Here is a 20075-nt window from a genome sequence, read left to right on the forward strand (position 1 = left end):
AAGAAACCAGCATGCTGGTTGTTTAAGATTAAGGAGTCAGGCAGGCAGAAGTAAAGGAGGGATGGCGTGTTGAGGTCATATTCCATTAACTACTTACTTTTTCTTTTTTTCTTTTTTGACGTGACACAACAAGCTTGTGTGAGGTGATGATTGTGAAGCATAGACAGATTTGCTCAAGTGTTTATTCAATAGAACAAGTTGTAGCTTCTCTACAAAAAAAACACACACAAAATCACAGCATGTATGCGCACTACACTTAGTGTAAATATGAATACATATCCAGCATTGTAAGAGACTTTACAGGACACCACTGTCCAAAACGTTTTGAGCCATTTGAAATACCATTTGATCAACTCGTGTGTGTTTTTTTTTTAAGGTCCGCAGAAACCTGCGAGAGGTAGAAAGAAACAGGAATTATTGTAATTGTAACAGCTGCAATATAGAAAAACAACTTCTTGCAAGTATTTCAAGTCAACAGTCAAAGCGATGCCACTCTCTTAAATAACATAACAAAGATTAAGTCGCAAATTGATTTCAGGTGAAGCTAAAAGATCCTAGATGGTCCTCTCTGAGACTTGGGCGACAAGAGCTTTAGGACATAGAGCAGGGAAAGAAAAGACATGAATCTCAAGACCATGTATATGAAGGATCAAAGGTAAACTTTCATCACTTTTACTCATGTAATTGTATTTGTGTTCATCATTTCATCATTCATGTTTCAGTATTTGAGTGTTAGGTACAGGAGGAAAAAACAAAGCTCCGAGCAAGCAGAACGAGGTAATTTCTTTGAACAAGAAGACAGTCGTATGCGTCACTGTAATTTGTCTTAATTGTGGAACTGATATTGTTCATTTGTATTTAGTTTTCAGTGTTTGATGACTGCACATGCCATCTGATTCTGCAATTAATCACTGCCAGCCTTCCCAGTTAACATGGATATTTGACTTCTAAAGACGTCAATGGCAGTGAATGTGTTAAAGTGAAGTACCTGTCTGAAAACATCTCGCCTGTTGATTGAGCTGAGGGACAGCTGATATATTTGTTGATGAAAGGGGATGATTTTTTGTTGTTGATCAAAAATGTTTATTAAACTGTTAAAATGATGGATATTTAAATAAACACAGACAAACGCTGTAGTTTAAACTCTCATTATGAATGATATAAGGACACAGTAGAAAAAGAAAGAATTGCACCATAAAAAAAAAAAGAAAAAAATCAAACACAGTCCACCTAAACACACTCACATCAATTTTACCACATCATCACCATCCTGTCCTCTCTGTGATTGTCCTTCATTCACAGTCGGACTCTGCAGTCTGGCATCTCGTGACTTTGTTCTGGGTGGACGTTTGTCTCGGAGTAGAACGAAATGGACGAGCAAAGCAGAAGGTCAGGGTGCTGCTGGAGCTGCAATCGTAACTTCCATCCTGCTCGGAGAGACAAAGAGAAGGTGGAAGGATCTAAAGTATTTTTTAATCTATTTTCTCTGCTGAATGTCAAATGCAGGCAGTGACTGCCATCCCCTCTGGTTGAGCGTCGAGTGCACAAACCGCTGAGATCTGTAAAAGCCAGGGCCTCTATCTCATTGTCCAGCACCCTCTGAGGATTCTGAGAAATGAGGTTTGACTGACATTCATTTGCACAGCGCAAACTGGTATCTGCTAGCTCAGCAGCCAGCACCCTCTTTTGAGGATTTCGGGAAAGTGTAGTTTGACTAACGTACATTTGCAAAACACAAGCTGGCATCCGTCACACGGGTAAGGGAAAGCTGGGACTATTGTGCTCCACTCACCTCTGCCACGGGAGATCTCAGACTATACGCGGCACCATTACTTCTGCTTCTCCGTTTCTCCTCATTTGGGGCTCGACCGACCTCCTCTCTCTGCCTCATGAATCTGTGGTTGACGATCCTGGTCACACTGTCGCTCCTCGGCAACAAGGACGACGAAGCCCTCACGGGAACGCGCTCTAGCCCGCTGTTCATCTTCTGGGCCGACCCCGGGACCGGTCTTTCTGTCCGCCCGCTAACTCGCCGTAGAAACTCAGTGACCAAACCCCCTGCTGATTTGTTGGGGGGCTTGATATTCTGACCAGGATGCTCACTATGAAGAGGGTTGAGGTTCTGTCCTGCAGCAGATCTGTGACTCGTTGAGCCAGAGTGGCTTTGGTGATTCCACACTGTTCGACGCCGAGTGTTGGCTGCAAATGAGGAGCTCAAACTAGAGGATGCACCAGACGCAGATTGACTTCGATACAGTTTAGGGGAAGAGGCAGAGAGTCTGGATTGCTCGGTTCTACTTTTTAGTCTCTCTAATGAGGTGGAGACACAGCGAGAGTGGGAGGAGATCAGAGAGGAGTTGACAACCCGAGAGGGGCTGTTTCTCACAGTTACAGGGCCTTGGTGTCCTTCCGTCTGCAGGCCAACACTCACCATCAGCGGCCTCATGTGAGTCTGCGTACCAGAGCAGGTCACATCCACCCCCCGGCCCACTAATCTTGTTCTGCTGACCTGCGAGCCGCTGTGACCCCCCTGCCTCCAGCTAGCCGCCATCTCCTTCATATCGTCGCTGAGGTTGGCCGAAGAGCCGACACAAAGTGTTGAAAAGGAGGTCGGCGGCGTGCACCAGGGAGACTGCGTTTCCATAGATTCTCTGTCACTTTCGGGGCTTAGCTTCAACTGAGCCAGCTGGACTCTGCGCTTGGACGGGGGGCTGTAGTAAATGCGCAGAGCGGACTTCTCTGGTGCAGTGTGGCTTCTCTCCACGGACATCTGCTCAAAGTCAAGATCAGGGAAGCTAAGCGGCATGATTAGATGGTCCCACGTCTTAACGCGCTGTTCCTGGTCCTCTAGGGAAGCCTGCTGGTTTAGATAACACCAGTTCTTCCGCCTGTAGGCATGTGGAGAAAGCTGCTGCTTAAGTTTCATCCTAATGGAGCTGCATATTCTGCAAGCACAGCGGGGTGCCTGTAAGCCACAACCAAAGAGACCTCATTGATGTAAAACAGGGGTGTCCAAACTACAGGGGCCATTTACAGCCCACTGTCAGTTTTGTAGAGGCCCACGGCAGATACTAAGAATAACAGTTAACGCAACCTAAGTCGTTGTTTGTAAAAAATGGTGGCGGGCAGTGTGAGAAGTGTAGGAGTTGCGACACCCACGTCTTTCACATGACATCTGCTGCTACAAATAATAATAATAATAATAATACCATTGTTTTTATATGGAGAGTTTCTTGATAAATTTCTAGTTATAATGGCTCAATGAATAAAGATAATGCAGTTTAAGTAGAAAACAGTGGGAATTGTGATTGTTTCTTTCTACTCCGTGTCATGGTCCTATTTGTGAAACAAATCATATTAATGATTCCAATGAAGTAAACACACAGTTTTTTGTAATACATTATACATGTTCGAAGATAAGTCACTGACTATGCAGTTAGTATTCAGTTGTGGAGATCTAACACGAAACTCTCTTTCACCATTTCAGTTTTCCAGATTTTTCGTCTGTGGCTAACACCGGAGCTCACTGGGCCCCCATGGGTTGCCTCTCCCCGCTATATGAGAATTTGAGCGTCTTCGTTCGCATCAACGGTTAACCGACGCAATTGCGACGAGCAGTTAGCTAGCTTGCGATGCCTACACCCCAAGAAATGCATCTTCCCTTCGGATAGTCCGCTGATGTGGCTGCTTTAGAACGCCTCGTTGTTAGCCATGAGTGCGTACACGCCACGGAGAGAAGGCGGAAGAGCAGGGTAAAGCATATTTTTTTAAAAAGTCCAACATGACAGCCAGCATGTGGATAGTTGCTTCAGGCTGGCCTCACGGCTTTAGAGCGCCACGTTGTTGCGGCGTGGAAAAGCCCCATGACGACCTGGTGGGATATATTCCAGCCACTGCAGCCTATAAGCGAATATATTTTTGTGGCTCAAACATGAAGTTATGTGCAGGCATAAGAAAGAAGCTAGACAAAGTAGCAGCCATTTTCCAGGTCGTAGCAGTGGCATTTGATTGACAGTTGAGCGGGACACCCCACCCACCAGCATTTGACAGCATAGAGAAAGGGTTGATTTTTTTTTTTTTAATGATTTTTAAGCCTCATTTTAGATATTTGGCGATTGTCAAATTTGGCAGAGTTGTTAAAAATACTCTTTACTGGTGTGTCAAACAGGGACTGTATAATATACTGTATTTAAAAAAACTACATAATTATTTAGCATATCTCTATTTACTCTGATGGATTGGTTTCAGCATGTTTAATAAATTAAAGGAGAAGAATGTCAAGTGGCCCTTTTCTGTATGAGGCCCCTGGAGCAAAACGTTCGGACACCCTTGATGTAAATGTACAAACCACTAACCTGTCGGCGTCAGAGTGTACTTCATCTGTGACGACACCACTGACAGCACACTGAGCATGGAGAAGAAAATATGGATGACTGAATATGAAAAGGATGTTAAATGTGAGATGATTTGATGTCCACAAAGCAGGACATTTCAGTACAGATATTTAAACAGTTTCTGCATCATTATTAATTCATTGCGTCTCCTGGTGTGCGTAACTTGGCCACTGGGTGGCTGTCATTAAGACACAAACGAAGAAGAGTTTCACAACTACTGTAACTGACTCAGTAAACTGCAGTAATATTGGTCGTTTTTTCGCAGAGGATAAAGAACATATGCCCATTAGTATTGTTATATTGTCTCTGTTAAAGCACCATTTGTGTTCAACTATCCATTGCTTGAAGCATTATAACACCACCACATAGATGTTACATAGATGTTATTCACAAGCCCATCTATGACTTTTTTATCGTGTATTAGCATTAAGCTAACATAAGGCCAAGTTGTGGGGTTGTTGTCAATACACATGCAGTTCTCTTTGTATTATGTTTACTGGGACAGTAAACTTTAACTGGGAGTGGCATTAAAAAGCTTGAAGATTCTTTTATGAAGAATTGTTCACTGTCTGCCAAACAGCTGATGGTTGAGAAGTGAGCTGAGTTCACTGCCACCACACAGGCTTGTATCGCAAATGTTTGCTCGTAAGGCAAAGCAGAAAATCGGCCAAACGACGGCTTGTATCTCGAAAAACCCACAAGTCGGATCACTTGTATGGTAAGGTACTACTGTATTTTTCCACTATTCTCAAAGCAGACGTGTCAAACATTGAGGGTAAGCATAATGGTTCAACATCAGCAAGGACTGCCACAGTGACTGGTTGAGCATTGGTTTTGGCTGAGTTCAATACATTTTGTTTCTTTCTTACTTTTTTTCTTACTTAGGGCATGATGTGCATTGGTAGCTATTGACTCTCCACACACGAGATGAGAAAAAGAAAAAGGATTATAGTCTGGCCCCTGGTGGAAAAACAACCATTAAGGGAGTCAATCTGTTGCTTGCTAAGCAGATGCTGACCCTTGTATTTGCATGAACTCAAATGTTTGGATTTCTATAGTGCATTAACACGTTGAAAGGATGTCTCGAGATGTAGGTTTGGACCTCAGGATGATGGTTTCGCTATGTTTTCGTACAGCAGATTGTATTTGAACATTCCTGGCCTGTTTGGCTGCAGCCAAGAAAGGAGATTAGCCCCAATACTCTGGCATGAGTCCGCTGATGGTGCCTGTTGTACTGTCAAGAGGGCGTATGGCCAGAGAGAAAGATCATCAGAAGGACTTCCCGCTTCCCACAGTGAGGGGGGACATGTCCTCACCTCAGCTGCCTTGTTCTGGACACCAATGGTCTGGCCGTCAAGTGTTTCCCCCTTGAGCTCAGCACCGACGCGCTGCAACAAATCTTGCAACTTCGTCATGCGTTTGTCCTTAGCCTAAATCAAATAAATCCACATATGAGCTGAGCTTTAGCTGATGCTTAACGGTGAACTAAACCCCAAAACATTTTTAAAGCAAGAATACATTGTACAGTACGGGCCAACACTTGTCAAAACACAGCATTCTGATTAATATTGCATCTGTGGAATAAGAATGAAAAAGAATAATTAATGTAAGGGGGGCGCCATGTTGGGCGAGATAGCAACGTCAGACTGAAAGTGACGAAGCGACAATTGAGACTTACCAACTGCGATAGATTTTGCAATTGCTAAAATATCGCTCTGTCTCATGTTGTCTGTGATTTTTACGCATCAACAAATTTAAAGTGTTGAAACAGCTAGAGAAAAAAAATCTGTCTGAGAAGTGTTGTAAAATTCCAACTCATTCTTAACTCTGCAGAGCCATGAAGCATAACTGTCACCCCAAGATTACGAGTCTGGATGACAATAACGAGTGAAAATAGTTAGGTTAGATACATTTGAGTGAGCCTGTTTTGTTAAAAATTGATCATTGTAATGCTTCGGTGCAGAAGGAACTGGTCAGCCACGAAGGTACATTTGCGGACAGATTCATTTCCACTGATTACACTGCCACCTCATCGTCTTAATTATTGCCTCACTCATGGCTCTTAGACCTTTGAAGAAGAGTTCGGGAAATTGACATGACCACAGTCGTTTGGTATTGGGAAGTATGAAAGGCTATTTATCTCGCCGGCATGAGTGGCAGACTAATGTGAATGGCTGGTGCCAGTGCCAAATTCTACCATTTTAAATCATCCATCTATCCATTAATCCCTTTTCCGTGCCACTTATCCTCACTAGGTTCGTAGGCGTGCTGGAGCCTATCCCAGCTATCTTTAGGCGAGAAGCAGGGTACACCCTGAACTGGTCGCCAGCCAATCGCAGGGCACATACAAACAAACAACCATTCATACCCACGTTCACACCTATGGGCAATTTAGAGTCTTCAATGAACCTACCGTTGCATGTTTTGGGAATGTGGGAGGAAACCGGAGTGCCTGGAGAAAACCCACGCAGGCACGGGAAGCAACATGCAAACTCCACACAGGCGGCGACGGGATTCTGAACCCCAGTCGTCCACCATGCCGCCCCATTTTAATCAATGAAAGTGTAATAAATTACAGATTTGTAAGCATATTAAATTAGCGATTGACCATTATTTTGAGTTGGTGTCAAGTTGATGTTGGCACGTAACGGTATATGATAGCAATAAGGTATAATACCAACTTGAACGATTAATTTAGTTGACTGTTTGGTCATTCAAGCAAGATTTTTTACATTCCGAAAAGTAGTGATTTTGGAGATGTGAGGATTCCGCCCAACAGCGACAATATGTAGCTTTTTACAGTTGAATATTTAGTAACTCTGTATGTTTTTTCTCAGTCAATAAAGCTGCATAATGAGCCGGAACCGGCGAGTAAACATCACATTCTCGCAAATTCTCACGAGCGTGAACAGACCTAAGAATGGCGGCCCCCATAAACGAGTAAACGAAGGCAGATGCAATTTTTCAAACATAATTGTTGTAGAATAAATACTTTGTAAATTTAAAGAAACAGCAGCTCATAAATAAGATATGCACATTTACAATATAACAGCAAGTTTTGACATCTTGCTTTTAGTTCCCCTTTAATGGTGAATGCTGTATTGAAAAAGCACACAAAAAACATTCAGTTACCTCTTTTCCTTCCAGTATGGATTCTTGACACCACTGATGCAGGATCCACAGAATCTGCATGGAAAGTTGCATTCTCAGGTCCCATTTGGATGACAGCCTTTGTGCGGTTTGTTTTGCTCCTTCATCCACATCAACTTGAACGCATTCCTGCTGTGTTCCTGACTCAATGAAACCTTGACTGATAGTGTCCTGATCCACATATTCTCCATTGAGAGCGGAGAACAAGTAGGAACCCCAAGCGTGACCTTCCTGGTGAGGGGGATTTTTGCCACTTAGAAGAACTTCCATCCTCATGATAAAAGCCTGCAGCATGGCCTGCAGAACCACCAGTGCCTCATTCAAAGGCCCTGAGGAGAATAAGGACTCTGTTTTACCATCTGTTGGTGGCATAAGCGCACTGGAGGGGGATGAGCAATGGCCGTTTTTGGGTGTAGTTTTAATGAGCTGGATGGCCGAACACAAAATGCAGGAATGATCTCGGAGAGCCGCAAGAGTTGTATAATCTGTCACAGTCATTCCTTTGGAGCTGCTGTCAGGTGACTTGTTGCCAACGCTGTCTAATGGGTTCCACTCGCCCCCTACGGGACCTTCTCTTGTGATGTGGCAAGAAGGAAGCTGCCCTTCAGTCTCCACTGTTGCCCGTTCATCACGCACAGCACTTGTCGTTTTCAAAATCTGACCTCTTTCATTTCTGTTCTTCCTCAAGGTGGAAGGTGACAGATGTCCGTCCAAAACATTCCGATTCTCCTCCTCCTCGGCTCCCCCTGCGCCATCTCTCTCCCTCAAGTCGTTCATTTCCGCTCGCAGCCCACGGTTCTCCATCTCCAGCTCAACGATGCGGCGGCTCAGGAGCATGGCTTCCTCTTCTACCAGTTTCAAATGAACTTTGACCTCCGCCTCCCGGGCGTAGGCGGACTTTAGTTTGCCCTCGGGCGACTGGGAGGCGTCGACATCGCCGTAAGCTGAATGGTACCTGGCCAGCTGCTCGTGCATGACCTCGCTCTCTGACACTAACTTGGTGAGCTTCTTGCACATGAGAGCCAATTCTTCTTTGGCAAAGTGGAGTTGGCACTTGAGATCGCTGTCATCCTGCATTGAAGGCAGGACCTTTATAGACAAGTTTGAGAGTTGCTGTATATAGCAGGGGTGGGCAAAATTTGTGCTCAATGGCCACATTTGTTTTTGTAAACAGACAGATGGGCAAGGATATGGAGCCCCGAAAGAGATGTGGGGGAAAAAATAAATAAAACCTGTTTCTTGCGTGTAAGAGAAAATGTTCTCGTGTGCACGGAAAACATTTTAGTCCTCATGAGAAAGAAGGAAGCATTCTTTTGAACATGAGAAGATTTTGACACGAGAAACACAATTTATTTGTATTTTTGCAACCTGCCCCTTTTGGGGCTCTGTAGCCAGGTCACGTACAAGAGGTTAAAAATAAATAAATGCATAAATAAAATAAAAAGAAAAAAAGAAAAGTTCATTTTTCTAACATTTCAATAATTGATGTAAGAAAATTTCAAATCAAATGCTCGTTATTTTATTGTTTATAACTAATTATAATAAAACAGCCCATTATTTAATGAAATAATACAAATGAAACATTTAAACTATTTAACTTTTTTAATTTGATTTCAAATGGTTTATTTTAAGCCCTGCACTGACTAGGCAACAAGTCCAGGGCATAGTTTGCCTTTCGCCTTAAGTCAGCTGCGATAGGATCCAGCTCACCCGTGACCTTGAACAGGATATTCAGGATATATATAAAAAATGGATGGGTGGATGAATGGTTGATTTGAATACAAAAAAATTTATTAAAAATCTTATTTTATTTAGAATTCATGTAAGAAGAATTAATCAACCAATTCATTTAAAAGTAAAGACATTTACCTTTCGTTATTTATAATAATCCAATTAACCAGTTATTTAATAATATAAATGCAGGGGAAAAAATTTATAAACCCATTTGAATTAAATTTTAGGGGAAAAAGTAATAATTACTGCAACAAATACCTTCGTGATAATGTAAATGCTCAGTGGGCCATACTTTGCCCACCCCTGGTAAACTGTATACACTGTGTCATATCTGCAGCCATATTTAAACAACAACAACAAGAACAAAAACAAACCTCAATCTGTTGAGAGAGCCTCCGCTCGGTTTTACTGGCTGTTGATCTGGTGCTTCGCCTCTTTAAAAAGCTCTGAAAAATAAAACAATACTGTATGTGGCTTTGACTTAAAGGTGAGAATTTGATTATTAATTACATAAAAATAAGGAATTTTGCAGTTTTCTAATTCTGCGTTCCAGGTGACACAAAACCTTCCTCGGTGGCCTAATTCCTTGCACACTGCACTGATGCACAAGATGCATCGAGTAACCTTTGGAGTGCTTTGTACGTCCGTGCGCCTTCGCTTCAAGGTTCCGCTAATCTGCTGGTACATTCCCCTCTAGAAAGGTGTTGATTTAAGTGAATTCACTGAAGTACTTAATATCTCCTCCATTTTCCAATCGTCTCAACTACGGAAGTTCAACTTGAGAGCCGTTTACACACACACACACACACACACACACACGACCCTCCCGCCACGGAGCCGACATCACATTCGGATCCGGCTGTCGCTGATTGACAAGTCGGCCAGCTCGGCGTGCTGGAATGGAACACTCCATCTTGGGCCTATCATTTGGACTGAAGAGGAGCAACTGGGCATGTCAAACCTTTAACGAGAGTCAATGGGTCAAGATTTGTGCGACCCAGACTGTAAATACGTCATGAAATCAGACAACAGAGATCAACAAAACAACTTTACTCATAATTACCTATATACTATTTTTCCTGGTCATTTAAGAACAGAAACACATATATTTCAAATTATTTTTATTTTAATATCGAATAAAGATTTTTTGTCTTATCAAAGGTGACTCAGCTGAGTGCTGGGGTATTAAAAAAAACTAATAAAACTCATCTGAGCAGCACTGTTAAAAAAAAAACATTTGTTCCTTTCAGAAGTTTTCAATTTGATGCTCAGTGTAATGTAACAAACGGGGTCGCAGACACTCAGTCCAATTGCAATGTGAGAGTTGACAATTCTCAAACTGGGTTTGGGGCTCCTGGATGAGGTAATCTAAGTGGATTTTCCTTGCAAGCAGCTGTCTCAGACTGAGCTTGGGCCAAAGTACAGAATCCTGGATTAAAGCAGACACATGTCACGAGTGAATAATGGCTGCTGGCCTCAAGGATAACATCGATGCGGAAACTGCGACACTTTCAGGGTGTAAGTGTTACCCATCAGTAAAAGAACATTCATTGATGGCTGTAGGTCACTGTGTCGGTATGCCAACTCCCGCCTTGCTGAATGCCATAATACATGCTGATCCCGATTTAGCCAGGCTTAATAGAAGCAGAAAAGCTTGGGTCTATTTTGGTAATCTCTCTCTTGCTTGCACCCTCTACTCCCTTCTCTCTGTCTTCTCCGTTGAGGATGTCAGCTGCGTTAAGAGGTCAGACTTCAGCATACCAGGCGGCTGCACCCACCACGGCACCAGGCAGCTGCCGGCCCGGCCCCTGTACTCATATCAGGGCGTCGTCTGATGTCCTTTGGATGAGGGGCGCAGCTGGCTGGGACGGGCGCAGCTGTGAGGGGTAACCATGGGGTTCTTGGACACTTTTGGATTTCGACTGCATATTTCCACCCAACGCATGGATTCAGTGCTAAAAAGTCTCACCTCTCTGGCTTTCTCCAACTCGGCCTGCAAGACGTGCTTGACCACCTCCAGCTCCTGAGTCTTCTCTCGAAGCATCTCATTCTCCCAGTCCAACTGGCCGTTCTTCTTCTGCACTACCTCCAGCTCATTGTACAGTCGCAGGGAGACGCTCTTTGCAACCTGCATGCAAAACCAATAACGGAATATTTGGTGCTCCCATCAGATAGCTTTAAGGAAAAAGTGGAGAGCCGTTGTTTGGTTGGAATTTGCAAGAAAACCACCAATGTTCTCACAATACATTACAGCAAATTTAGAAGATGAATTTGGCATGATTCCTGTAAGATTCCTGCACTTTTACCAACCTTTGAAGGACCACTCATCACTGATACACACAATAGTTTGGTAAAGTCAAAAACAGGGTGCATGGGTGAGACTTTCTATGCAGTCATTCAAGAGCAAGAACAGGAAATACTTCACAGCTGTGGATGTGCACCTGTCTAATTGACTAAGTATGATGGTTTGTAATCAGTGGTGGGAAGTAATCAAGTACAAATACTTCATGACTGTACTCAATTAGATTTTTTTTTTCCAAGTATCTATCTGTACTTTACTTGAGTACAGTGGACCCACGCATATTCGCTGTTCAGCATTCATGGCTTTTTTTTTTTTTTTTAGGGGGGAACCTCCTAACCCCCGTTATTTGCTGTATTTTTCCCCAATCCCCTAATTATTCATGCTTTTTTCAGGCAAACATTTTCAAAGAAAAAAAAATATTTTCTTCGTGGCATTTATAATGAGCATCAATTATTCACGGATTTTCGAGGGTCCACTGTACTTATTTTTATGATGACTTTTTACTTTCACTCCCTACATTTGAAAACAGATACAGTATCTCTAACTTTCTACTCTTTACTTTTCAATTAAGTCAACCGCAGTTAAAATCTTAATTGAACTACTGACTGATTCATGGCTAATGTGTCGTGTCTTGTGCCAACCTAAAAATGACTGGCTTTTGGCATTCAAAAATTTTCCGCTGTGTTGAGTGATTTTTGTTGTCAGTACAAGCACTATGCAAGTTGATAAGAGAAGAAAACTCATTTGTGTGGAGACAAGTTATTTTTTCTCTTGTGCCAAGTTATTAAAACGGGTATTGTACTCAATTGACAGTAAAAATATTGTTTTACTTTTGTAAATTTCAGAGTTTGCACTATTGTACTTTTACTTCAGGAGTTGAATCATTATTTCTACTTTTACCAGCCTTTGTCCTCAATCATTTGTTTCATATATTCTACATCAGAACAAATCTTTTTCCCCACAAGACTGACCTTGATGTCATGTTCAAGGTTTCTGACCAGCTCCCCGTCCACCTGCCCTGTCTGGGCCACTCTGATGCTGCGTCGCTCAGCCTTGCGGAGACGGTACTGAAGGATGCGGCAGGTTTTGTTGGCCTGCTCCAGCTGATGCCGCAGATCCTGCAGCTGGCGTGTCTCCTCCTCCTGGAACATGTCACGCATCTCCAACATCTCGCAGCGCAGCTCCTCCACCTCATCCTGGGACGTACACCACACGATGCTTATCTACCGACACCACTGCTATAAGGCTATAGACATATTTCACTGAGCTCATCCATCTATTTTTGAATAGCACTTATCCTGTACAGCATCACAGGGAATTTGTAGTCTAACCCACACATACTGTATCCCGGCCCAGTGATTCTCAAAGTGTAATACGAGTAGGGTTGGGCATTGTTTGAATTTGAGCGGTTCCGGTTCCGGTTCCGGTTCCAAACGATTCTCGATTCCGGTTCTTTTAGGGGTCTGGCTCAAAAAGGTTTGCATGGTTTAAATAAAGAGTGTCCAAATTATGAACATCCATTTTTTTAACAGCCTGCAGCATAGATTAAAATTAACATTTGACTCGAGGTTCTTTATAACCAGTATCAATATCAAGCATATGAACTAAAAGGCAATGTGTGTGGAACTAACCCAATTGACTTTATATTCAATAATGAATGCTTGAGCGAAGTTAAATATATCATTGTTAAAATAGTTATTATAGCTGTTTTAACTATTTTATGTTATTGTTTCCCTCACCCAGTTGACTTCAATTGCAAAAAGACTTTTTTTTTTCTTCTTCACATATAGCTACATTGCTGCCCCTGTATTCTGGTTCATCACGTCAAAGGGTTTATATGTGCAAGTTTTAACTTGACTTATATTTTGAAGGGTACACACCGGAACTCAGCATTTTGACACGAACAGTAACTTCACACGGCACCTGTGATTTATGTTTTTTTTTTTTAATGGATGGAACCAAATGCTATAAAAGGTTGATTGCGGCAAGGTTAGGGTTTGTGACAGAGTGAGACGTTTATGTGAATTTTGTCCCAATTCACTCTGATGTAAAGTTGCTTACGATGACATTTTAGCCCAATGTTAAGCTTTTTTTAAATTATTATTTATTTGTTTTTGTGATCGCCGCTTACGTTGGTTTGAAGACTAAAATAAACGCTAAAAACCATCAGTGCAAAAGTGCAACCAACCGTTCACCTTGTTAGCTGCCTCAATGTTGGAGACGTGAATGTAGACGTATTTTATCGTTTCACTCACCCAGGTGACTGAGAGTTGACTTCACTGAAGCTCCGCACGGTGTAGGCTGAGGCTCGGAGCGCGTCACAAGCTACACATGGTGAAAGCCTCCTTTGCACAATATAGTCTTATCCCAACTTGCACTGAGGCAATTGGTCATTCACTGTAACAAAGTTAAGACACACTTTTGTTCGCCGTCGCCGCCGTTGGGCACAAGCACGTCATCGCCGCGTCTTCGTTGCTTTTCGCCACTTCTTCTTCGCAGCTGGAGGACCAGACATTGAAACTGGGAACCAAAATGTTTTAATTTGAACGGTTCCGGGAGAACCGGAAGGTTAGTCTCGATTTTTGATGCCCAACCCTAAGTACGAGTACCACTATTGGTACGTGTGGGCCCCGTTTAGTGGTACATGAAAGGTGCTGATACACTGCTCACAGAAAAGTTAAGGATCTTCGGCTTTCGGGTGAAATTTCAGAATGACCCTAATGTGCACTAGAACCTTTACATGTGAACTTAGTTTGACCATCTCTACACCTATGCATGCACGTGTCCAACTGTTCAATGTTTCAGTACTTTTTTCCTCAACTTTGTCTAAACTTCCAATGCACATCTTAACTGTTCAATGCTTCAATACTTTTTGCACAACTTGCTGTTCTCTAACAAGAAGCTGAACGGCAAAATTCACAACAGGTCAATGAATGAACAAGTAGATTTCCTGATTCAATTAGAACTGGTATTTAAATGGTCCTCCGTTTCCTGCTGTTCATGTTTTGACATCATGAGACCAAAGATGACACTCGAGGAACTTCATCAACAGTACCTCGCCACCGTGTTAGGGATTATAACTCGTTCTCAAAAGAAAGTGACCACTGAGTTTAGAGTGTCACAGTGTAATCAGCAGAGATACCGAAAGACTAGAAGAGCTACAGAAAGACATACTGGAAACGTCCATGGCTCAAAAACCTGTTGTGAATTTTGCCATTCTGTTTCTTATTAGAGAACAGCAAATTGTGCAAAAAGTATTGAAACATTGAACAGTAAAAACAAAGTCAGATTAAGTCAATCTCTGAAGGTTATAGTGCCTTTTAGGGTCATCCTTAAATTTCTCCCAGAAGAGAAATATCCTGATCTTTCTGTAAGAAGATTATGTTGTAGAACAGTTGATGCAGGTTGGATACATTTCCCAAAGAATAGACTGCCGGCTTACTCACGCGGAATTGAAGTGCCTTACCCTCAAATACTCATTCTCCGACCTCAAATCTTCCACTTCCCTGACCAGGTCATCGGTGGTCTCTGCCATCATGAGATCCATAAATGCCACCGAGGAGTTCAACAAGGTGAGGGCCCCTCCAGCAGCAGCATCCAGGGGGCGCGAGCAAGCGTTCCCCGCTGCTTGTATGCCCTCTTTGGCGTCGTCTTTGCCCCCACTCACCGGCCTCTTGTCAACTCTCCCGTCAGTCCATCTTAATTCATTGTCGCTGATGGGAGAGTCGCGCTTGTTGCCCTCCCACGTACAATCGGATATTTCCGAGCTGCTGTCGGAGGAGGAGGGTTTCCCCGACAAGCAGCCGGAGTCTTTGCTCAGGTCCTCGGACGTGTTGCTGGCGTCGGAGAGTTTCCTCTGGCATACTGTCACGGCGCTGCCCCCCGGACGTTTTCCCGTTGGTTTCCCGTCTTTACCGGAGCCACGGTTACCTTCCGATGTTCCTCTTGGCTGACCGCTGCTTTGGCTGTCTTTCGACGTGGACTCCTTTTTCCTCCTCTGGACGGTTCCCTGTTGAGACAACCTAGAGGATGGCTTCTGGCTCCGGGGCGCACTCTTTACGCATCGGTCTCCTTCTCTGTTCATCCCGGCGACATGTTATCCCTCTTTTGTTTTATACCAGGAAGCGTAAAAAAGTTGGGCGTCATCAATACGGGCTGACCGGGACGTGTTTAAAATCGCCTGTTGTGTTGACCTTTCTGGCTGATGCAGACAGACACCAATGGCTTTTTATCCTCAAGACTGAAAAACTGTCATAACACATTTCCGGTTAGTGTTACAAAATAAAAACAGTCACTTCAGCGATGGCTACAGGGAGATTTATGAAGCGTAACTACAGCTATTAACATATTTATCCTCCACCTTTTCAAGAGAATTACAACCGACATTGTTCATCACTACAACGTACTGTGTTTATGGTGTGCAGCACCGTAGCAAAAGTATTTTCTTTTGTCACTCTATTTCCGGTTTTGGTCTGTCATTGTAACTTCCCGCAACTTCCCAAATACAGTAATAATAGGTTTCACATACTTTTTCTATTGCAACTGTATATACAATCAATTAGTTACGGATTATCTTTTTTCCGTACATACTTTTTTTATACTACAATATAATTTGACCTGAAAACGTTATGAGGCATCTCAGTTGCATCGATTTTCCTTACTGCTTCTCTTCACGAGGGTCGCGGGCGTGCTGGAGCCTATCCCAGCCATCTTCGGGCAGGAGGCGGGGTACACCCTGAACTGGTTGGCAGCCAATCGCAGGGCACATACAAACAAACAACCATTCGCACTCACATTCATACCTACGGGCAATTTAGAGTCTCCAATCAACCGACCACGCATGATTTTGGGATGTGGGAGGAAACCGGAGTGCCTGGAGAAAAACCACCCAGGCAAGGGGAGCACATTCAAACTCCACACATGACAAAAAAAATACAAATAAAAAAAGCAATGTCGAAGGCACAAGCTTTCGTTCTAAAAAGTTATGTATTAACACTCACACAAACGTTTGAAAACAAACAGTTGTAAAAGGTTCAATGCAACTCTATTTTACTGAAAAAAAACTGTATGTGTGTGTGTATATATATATATATATATATATATATATATATTTAGAGAGAGAGAGAGAGAGAGAGAGAGAGAGAGAGAGAGTGAAGAATACAGCCCTATCAGGGGCAAAAGCCAGTGCAACTGTAGGCCGGTCCCAAGAGGGTTGTGTCAGAGGGTTGTGTCAGGAAGGGCATCCGGCTGAAAACTTTGCCAAACAAATATGAGCGTTCATCCAAAGAATTCCATACCGGATCGGTCGTGGCCCGGGTTAACAACGTCTGCCACCGGCGCTACTGTGGGTCGAAGTCGAACAAGAAGAAGAGGTGGAAAGCGGGTTCTTCGGCAGAAAGAGAAGAGGAAAGCACAGAGCCTAGAACTGAATGTGGGGACTTTGAATGTTGGGACTATGACAGGAAAATCTCAGGAGTTGATGAAACATGATGTTTAGGAGAAAGGTTGATATATTGTGTGTCCAGGAGACCAGGTGGAAAGGCAGTAAGGCGAGAAGTTTAGGGGCAGAGTTTAAATTATTTTACCATGGTGTAGATGGGAAGAGAAATGGAGTCGGGGTTATTATAAAATAAGAGTTGGCTAAGAATGTCTTGGAGGTGAAAAGAGTATCAGATCGAGTGATGACGCTGAAACTTGAAATTGTGTGGTTAGTGGCTATGCCCCACAGGTAGGATGTGACCTGGAGGTGAAAGAGAAATTGTGGAAGGAGCTAGACGAAGCAGTTCTGAGCATCCCCGACAGAGAGAGAGTCGTGATTGGTGCAGATTGTAATGGACATGTTGGAATGGACATGAAGGAAATAGGGGTGATGAAGACGTGATGGGTAAGTACGGCATCCAGGAAAGGAACTTGGAAGGACAGATGGTGGTAGACTTTGCAAAAAGGATGCAAATGGCTGTAGTGTAACACCTTTTTCCAGAAGAGGCAGGAAGATAGGGTGACCTACAAGAGCGGAGGTAGAAGCATGCAGGTGGATTACATCTTGGATTACGATGTAATCTGAAGGAGGTTACCGACTGTAAAGGCAGTGGTAGGGGAGAGTGTGGCTAGACAGCATAGGATGGTGTGTGTAAGATGACTCTGGTGGTGTGGAGGAACATTAGGAAGACAAAGGCAGAGCAGAGAACCATGTGGAGGAAGCTGAGACAGGACGAGTGTTGTGCAGCTTTTCGGGAAGAGGTGAGACAGGCTCTCGGTGGACAGGAGGAGCTTCCAGAAGACTGAACCATTGCAGCCAAGGTGATCAGAGAGGCAGGCAGGAGAGTACTTAGTGTATATTCTGGAAGGAAAGGAGGGAAGGAGATTTGGTGGTGGAACCTCACAGTACAGGAAATCCTCCAAGGAAAAAGGTTAGCTCAGAAGAAGTGGGACACTGAGAGGACCGAGGAGAGACAAAACGAATACATTGAGATGCGACACAGGGCAAAGGCCAAACGAGAGGCATATGATGACATGTATGCCAGGTTGGACACTAAAGAAGGAGAAAAGGATCTATTCAGGTTGGCCAGACAGAGGGATGGAGATGGGAAGGATGTGCAGCAGGTTAGGGTGATGAAGGATAGAGATGAAAATATGTTGACTGGTGCCAGTAGTGTGCTAGATAGATGGAAAGACTACTTCGCGGATTTGATGTATGAGGAAAATGAGAGAGACGGGAGAGTAGAAGAGGCAAGTGTGGTGGACCAGGAAGTGGCAATGATTAGTAAGGGGGACGTTAGAAAGGCATTAAAGAGGATGAAAAATGGAAAGGCAGTTGGTCCTGATGACATTCCTGTGGAGGTATGGAAGCATCTAGGAGAGGTGGCTGGGGAGTTTTTGACCAGCTTGTTCAATAGATTCTAGTGCGTGAGAAGATGCCTGAGTAATGGAGGAAAAGTGTACTGGTGCCCATTTTTAAGAACAAGGTTGATGTGCAGAGCTGTGGGAACTATAGAGGAATAAAGTGGATGAGCCAAACAATGAAGTTATGGGAACTAGTGGAGGCTAGACTCAGGACAGAAGTGAGTATTTGCGAGCAACAGTATGGTTTCATGCCTCGAAAGAGTAACACGGATGCATTATTTGCCTTGAGGATGTTGATGGAAAAGTACAGAGAAGGTCAGAAGGAGCTACATTGTGTCTTTGTAGATCTAGAGAAAGCCTATGACAGAGTACCCAGAGAGGAACTGTGGTACTGGCATGCCGAAGTCTGGAGTGGCAGAGAAGTATGTTAGAATAATACAGGACTTGTACGAGGGCAGCATAACAGCAGTGAGGTGTGCTGTAGGTGTGAAAGACGAATTTAAGATGGAGGTGGGACTGCATCAGGGATCAGCCCTGAGCCCCTTCCTTTTTGCAGTGGTGATGGATACTGACAGATGAGGTTAGACTGGAATCCCTGTGGACCATGATGTTTGCAGATGACATTGTGATCTCCAGTGAAAGCAGGGAGCAGGTGGAGAAACAGTTAGAATGATGGAGGCATGCACTGGAAAGCAGAGGAATGAAGATTAGCCGAAGTAAAACAGAATATATGTGCATGAATGAGAGGGGTGGTGGGGGAAGAGTGAAGCTACAGGGAGAAGAGATAGCAAGGGTGGATGACTTGAAATACTTGGGGTCAAGCGTCCAGAGCAATGGTGAGTGTGGTCAGGAAGTGAAGAAACGGGTTCAAGCAGGTTGGAACGGGTGGAGGAAGGTGTCAGGTGTTTTATGTGATGATGGAAGAGTCCCTGCTAGGATGAAGGGCAAAGTATATAAGACAGTGGTGAGGCCAGCCATGAAGTACGGATTAGAGACAGTGGCACTGAAGAGACAAGAGGAAGCAGAGCTGGAGGAAATGAAGATGTTGAGGTTCTCTCTCGGAGTGACCAGGTTGGCATAAAATTAGAAATGAGCTCATCAGAGGGACAGCCAAGGTTCGATGTTTTGGAGACGAAGTTAGAGAGAGCGGATTTGGATGGTTTGGACACGTCCAGAGGAGAAATAGTGAGTATATTGGTAGAAGGATGATGAGTATGGCGCAGCCAGGCAAGAGAGCTCGAGGAAGACCAAAGAGAAGGTGGATGGATGTAATGAGAGAAGACATGAGGGCAGTTGGTGTTCGAGAGGAGGATGCAGGCGATAGGCTTACATGGAAAAGGAAGACGCACTGTGGCGACCCCTAATGGGACAAGTCGAAAGGAAAAGAAGATATATAGAAGAAGAAGGTCATCAGAAGGCCACTTTTTATATATAAATCACTGAAATCAAATCATGAAATATTTAACTAAATGTAGTGAATAGGTCATCTATTAATTTTGGTTTTTGAATAGAATAATTGAAATCTATAACCAACTCATATAACGATCTAATTTACAGTCGCGCACCTTCACAAAAATAATATCCACGTTATGAGCCGCGATCTTCCGACTGCGCTGTGATTGGCTGACGCACACGTCAATCATGATGTCCTT

General features: G+C 43.5%; 1 protein-coding gene across 5 annotated transcripts; it reads right to left on the bottom strand.

The window, feature by feature from the left end:
- Positions 1–251: 251 nt before the first annotated feature.
- LOC133400155 (protein SOGA1-like) lies at positions 252–15768 on the bottom strand. Of its 5 annotated transcripts, XM_061672616.1 has the most exons (10): positions 15047–15768; positions 12552–12776; positions 11248–11406; positions 9653–9724; positions 7527–8633; positions 5711–5824; positions 4356–4405; positions 1793–2945; positions 1245–1427; positions 252–388 (listed from the first exon to the last, which is right to left on the bottom strand). In XM_061672616.1, the coding sequence occupies exons 1-9, from the start codon at positions 15662–15664 to the stop codon at positions 1293–1295; spliced, it is 3633 nt and encodes a 1210-aa protein (XP_061528600.1). In that variant the 5' UTR covers positions 15665–15768; the 3' UTR covers positions 252–388; positions 1245–1292. The 5 variants fall into 5 exon arrangements, with proteins under 5 accessions (XP_061528600.1, XP_061528843.1, XP_061528683.1 ...); XM_061672859.1 differs by lacking the exon at positions 252–388 and having other exon boundaries at positions 1196–1427; positions 7527–7580; XM_061672699.1 differs by lacking the exon at positions 252–388 and having other exon boundaries at positions 1196–1427; positions 7527–8615.
- Between the last annotated feature and the right edge of the window lie 4307 nt (positions 15769–20075).

Source organism: Phycodurus eques, chromosome 1 (assembly GCF_024500275.1).
Source record: "Phycodurus eques isolate BA_2022a chromosome 1, UOR_Pequ_1.1, whole genome shotgun sequence".
NCBI lineage: Eukaryota > Metazoa > Chordata > Actinopteri > Syngnathiformes > Syngnathidae > Phycodurus > Phycodurus eques.

Bases quoted from the DNA above. Each gene is read 5' to 3' on its own strand.
- LOC133400155 (XM_061672616.1), bottom strand. From the start codon at position 15,664: ATGAACAGAGAAGGAGACCGATGCGTAAAGAGTGCGCCCCGGAGCCAG. The intron at 12,777-15,046 runs GTAAGGCACTTC...TGTACGTCCCAG, and splicing joins CGGAGAATGAGTATTTGAGG to GATGAGGTGGAGGAGCTGCG. The intron at 9,725-11,247 runs GTGAGACTTTTT...TTTATTTTTCAG, and splicing joins AGTTGGAGAAAGCCAGAGAG to AGCTTTTTAAAGAGGCGAAG.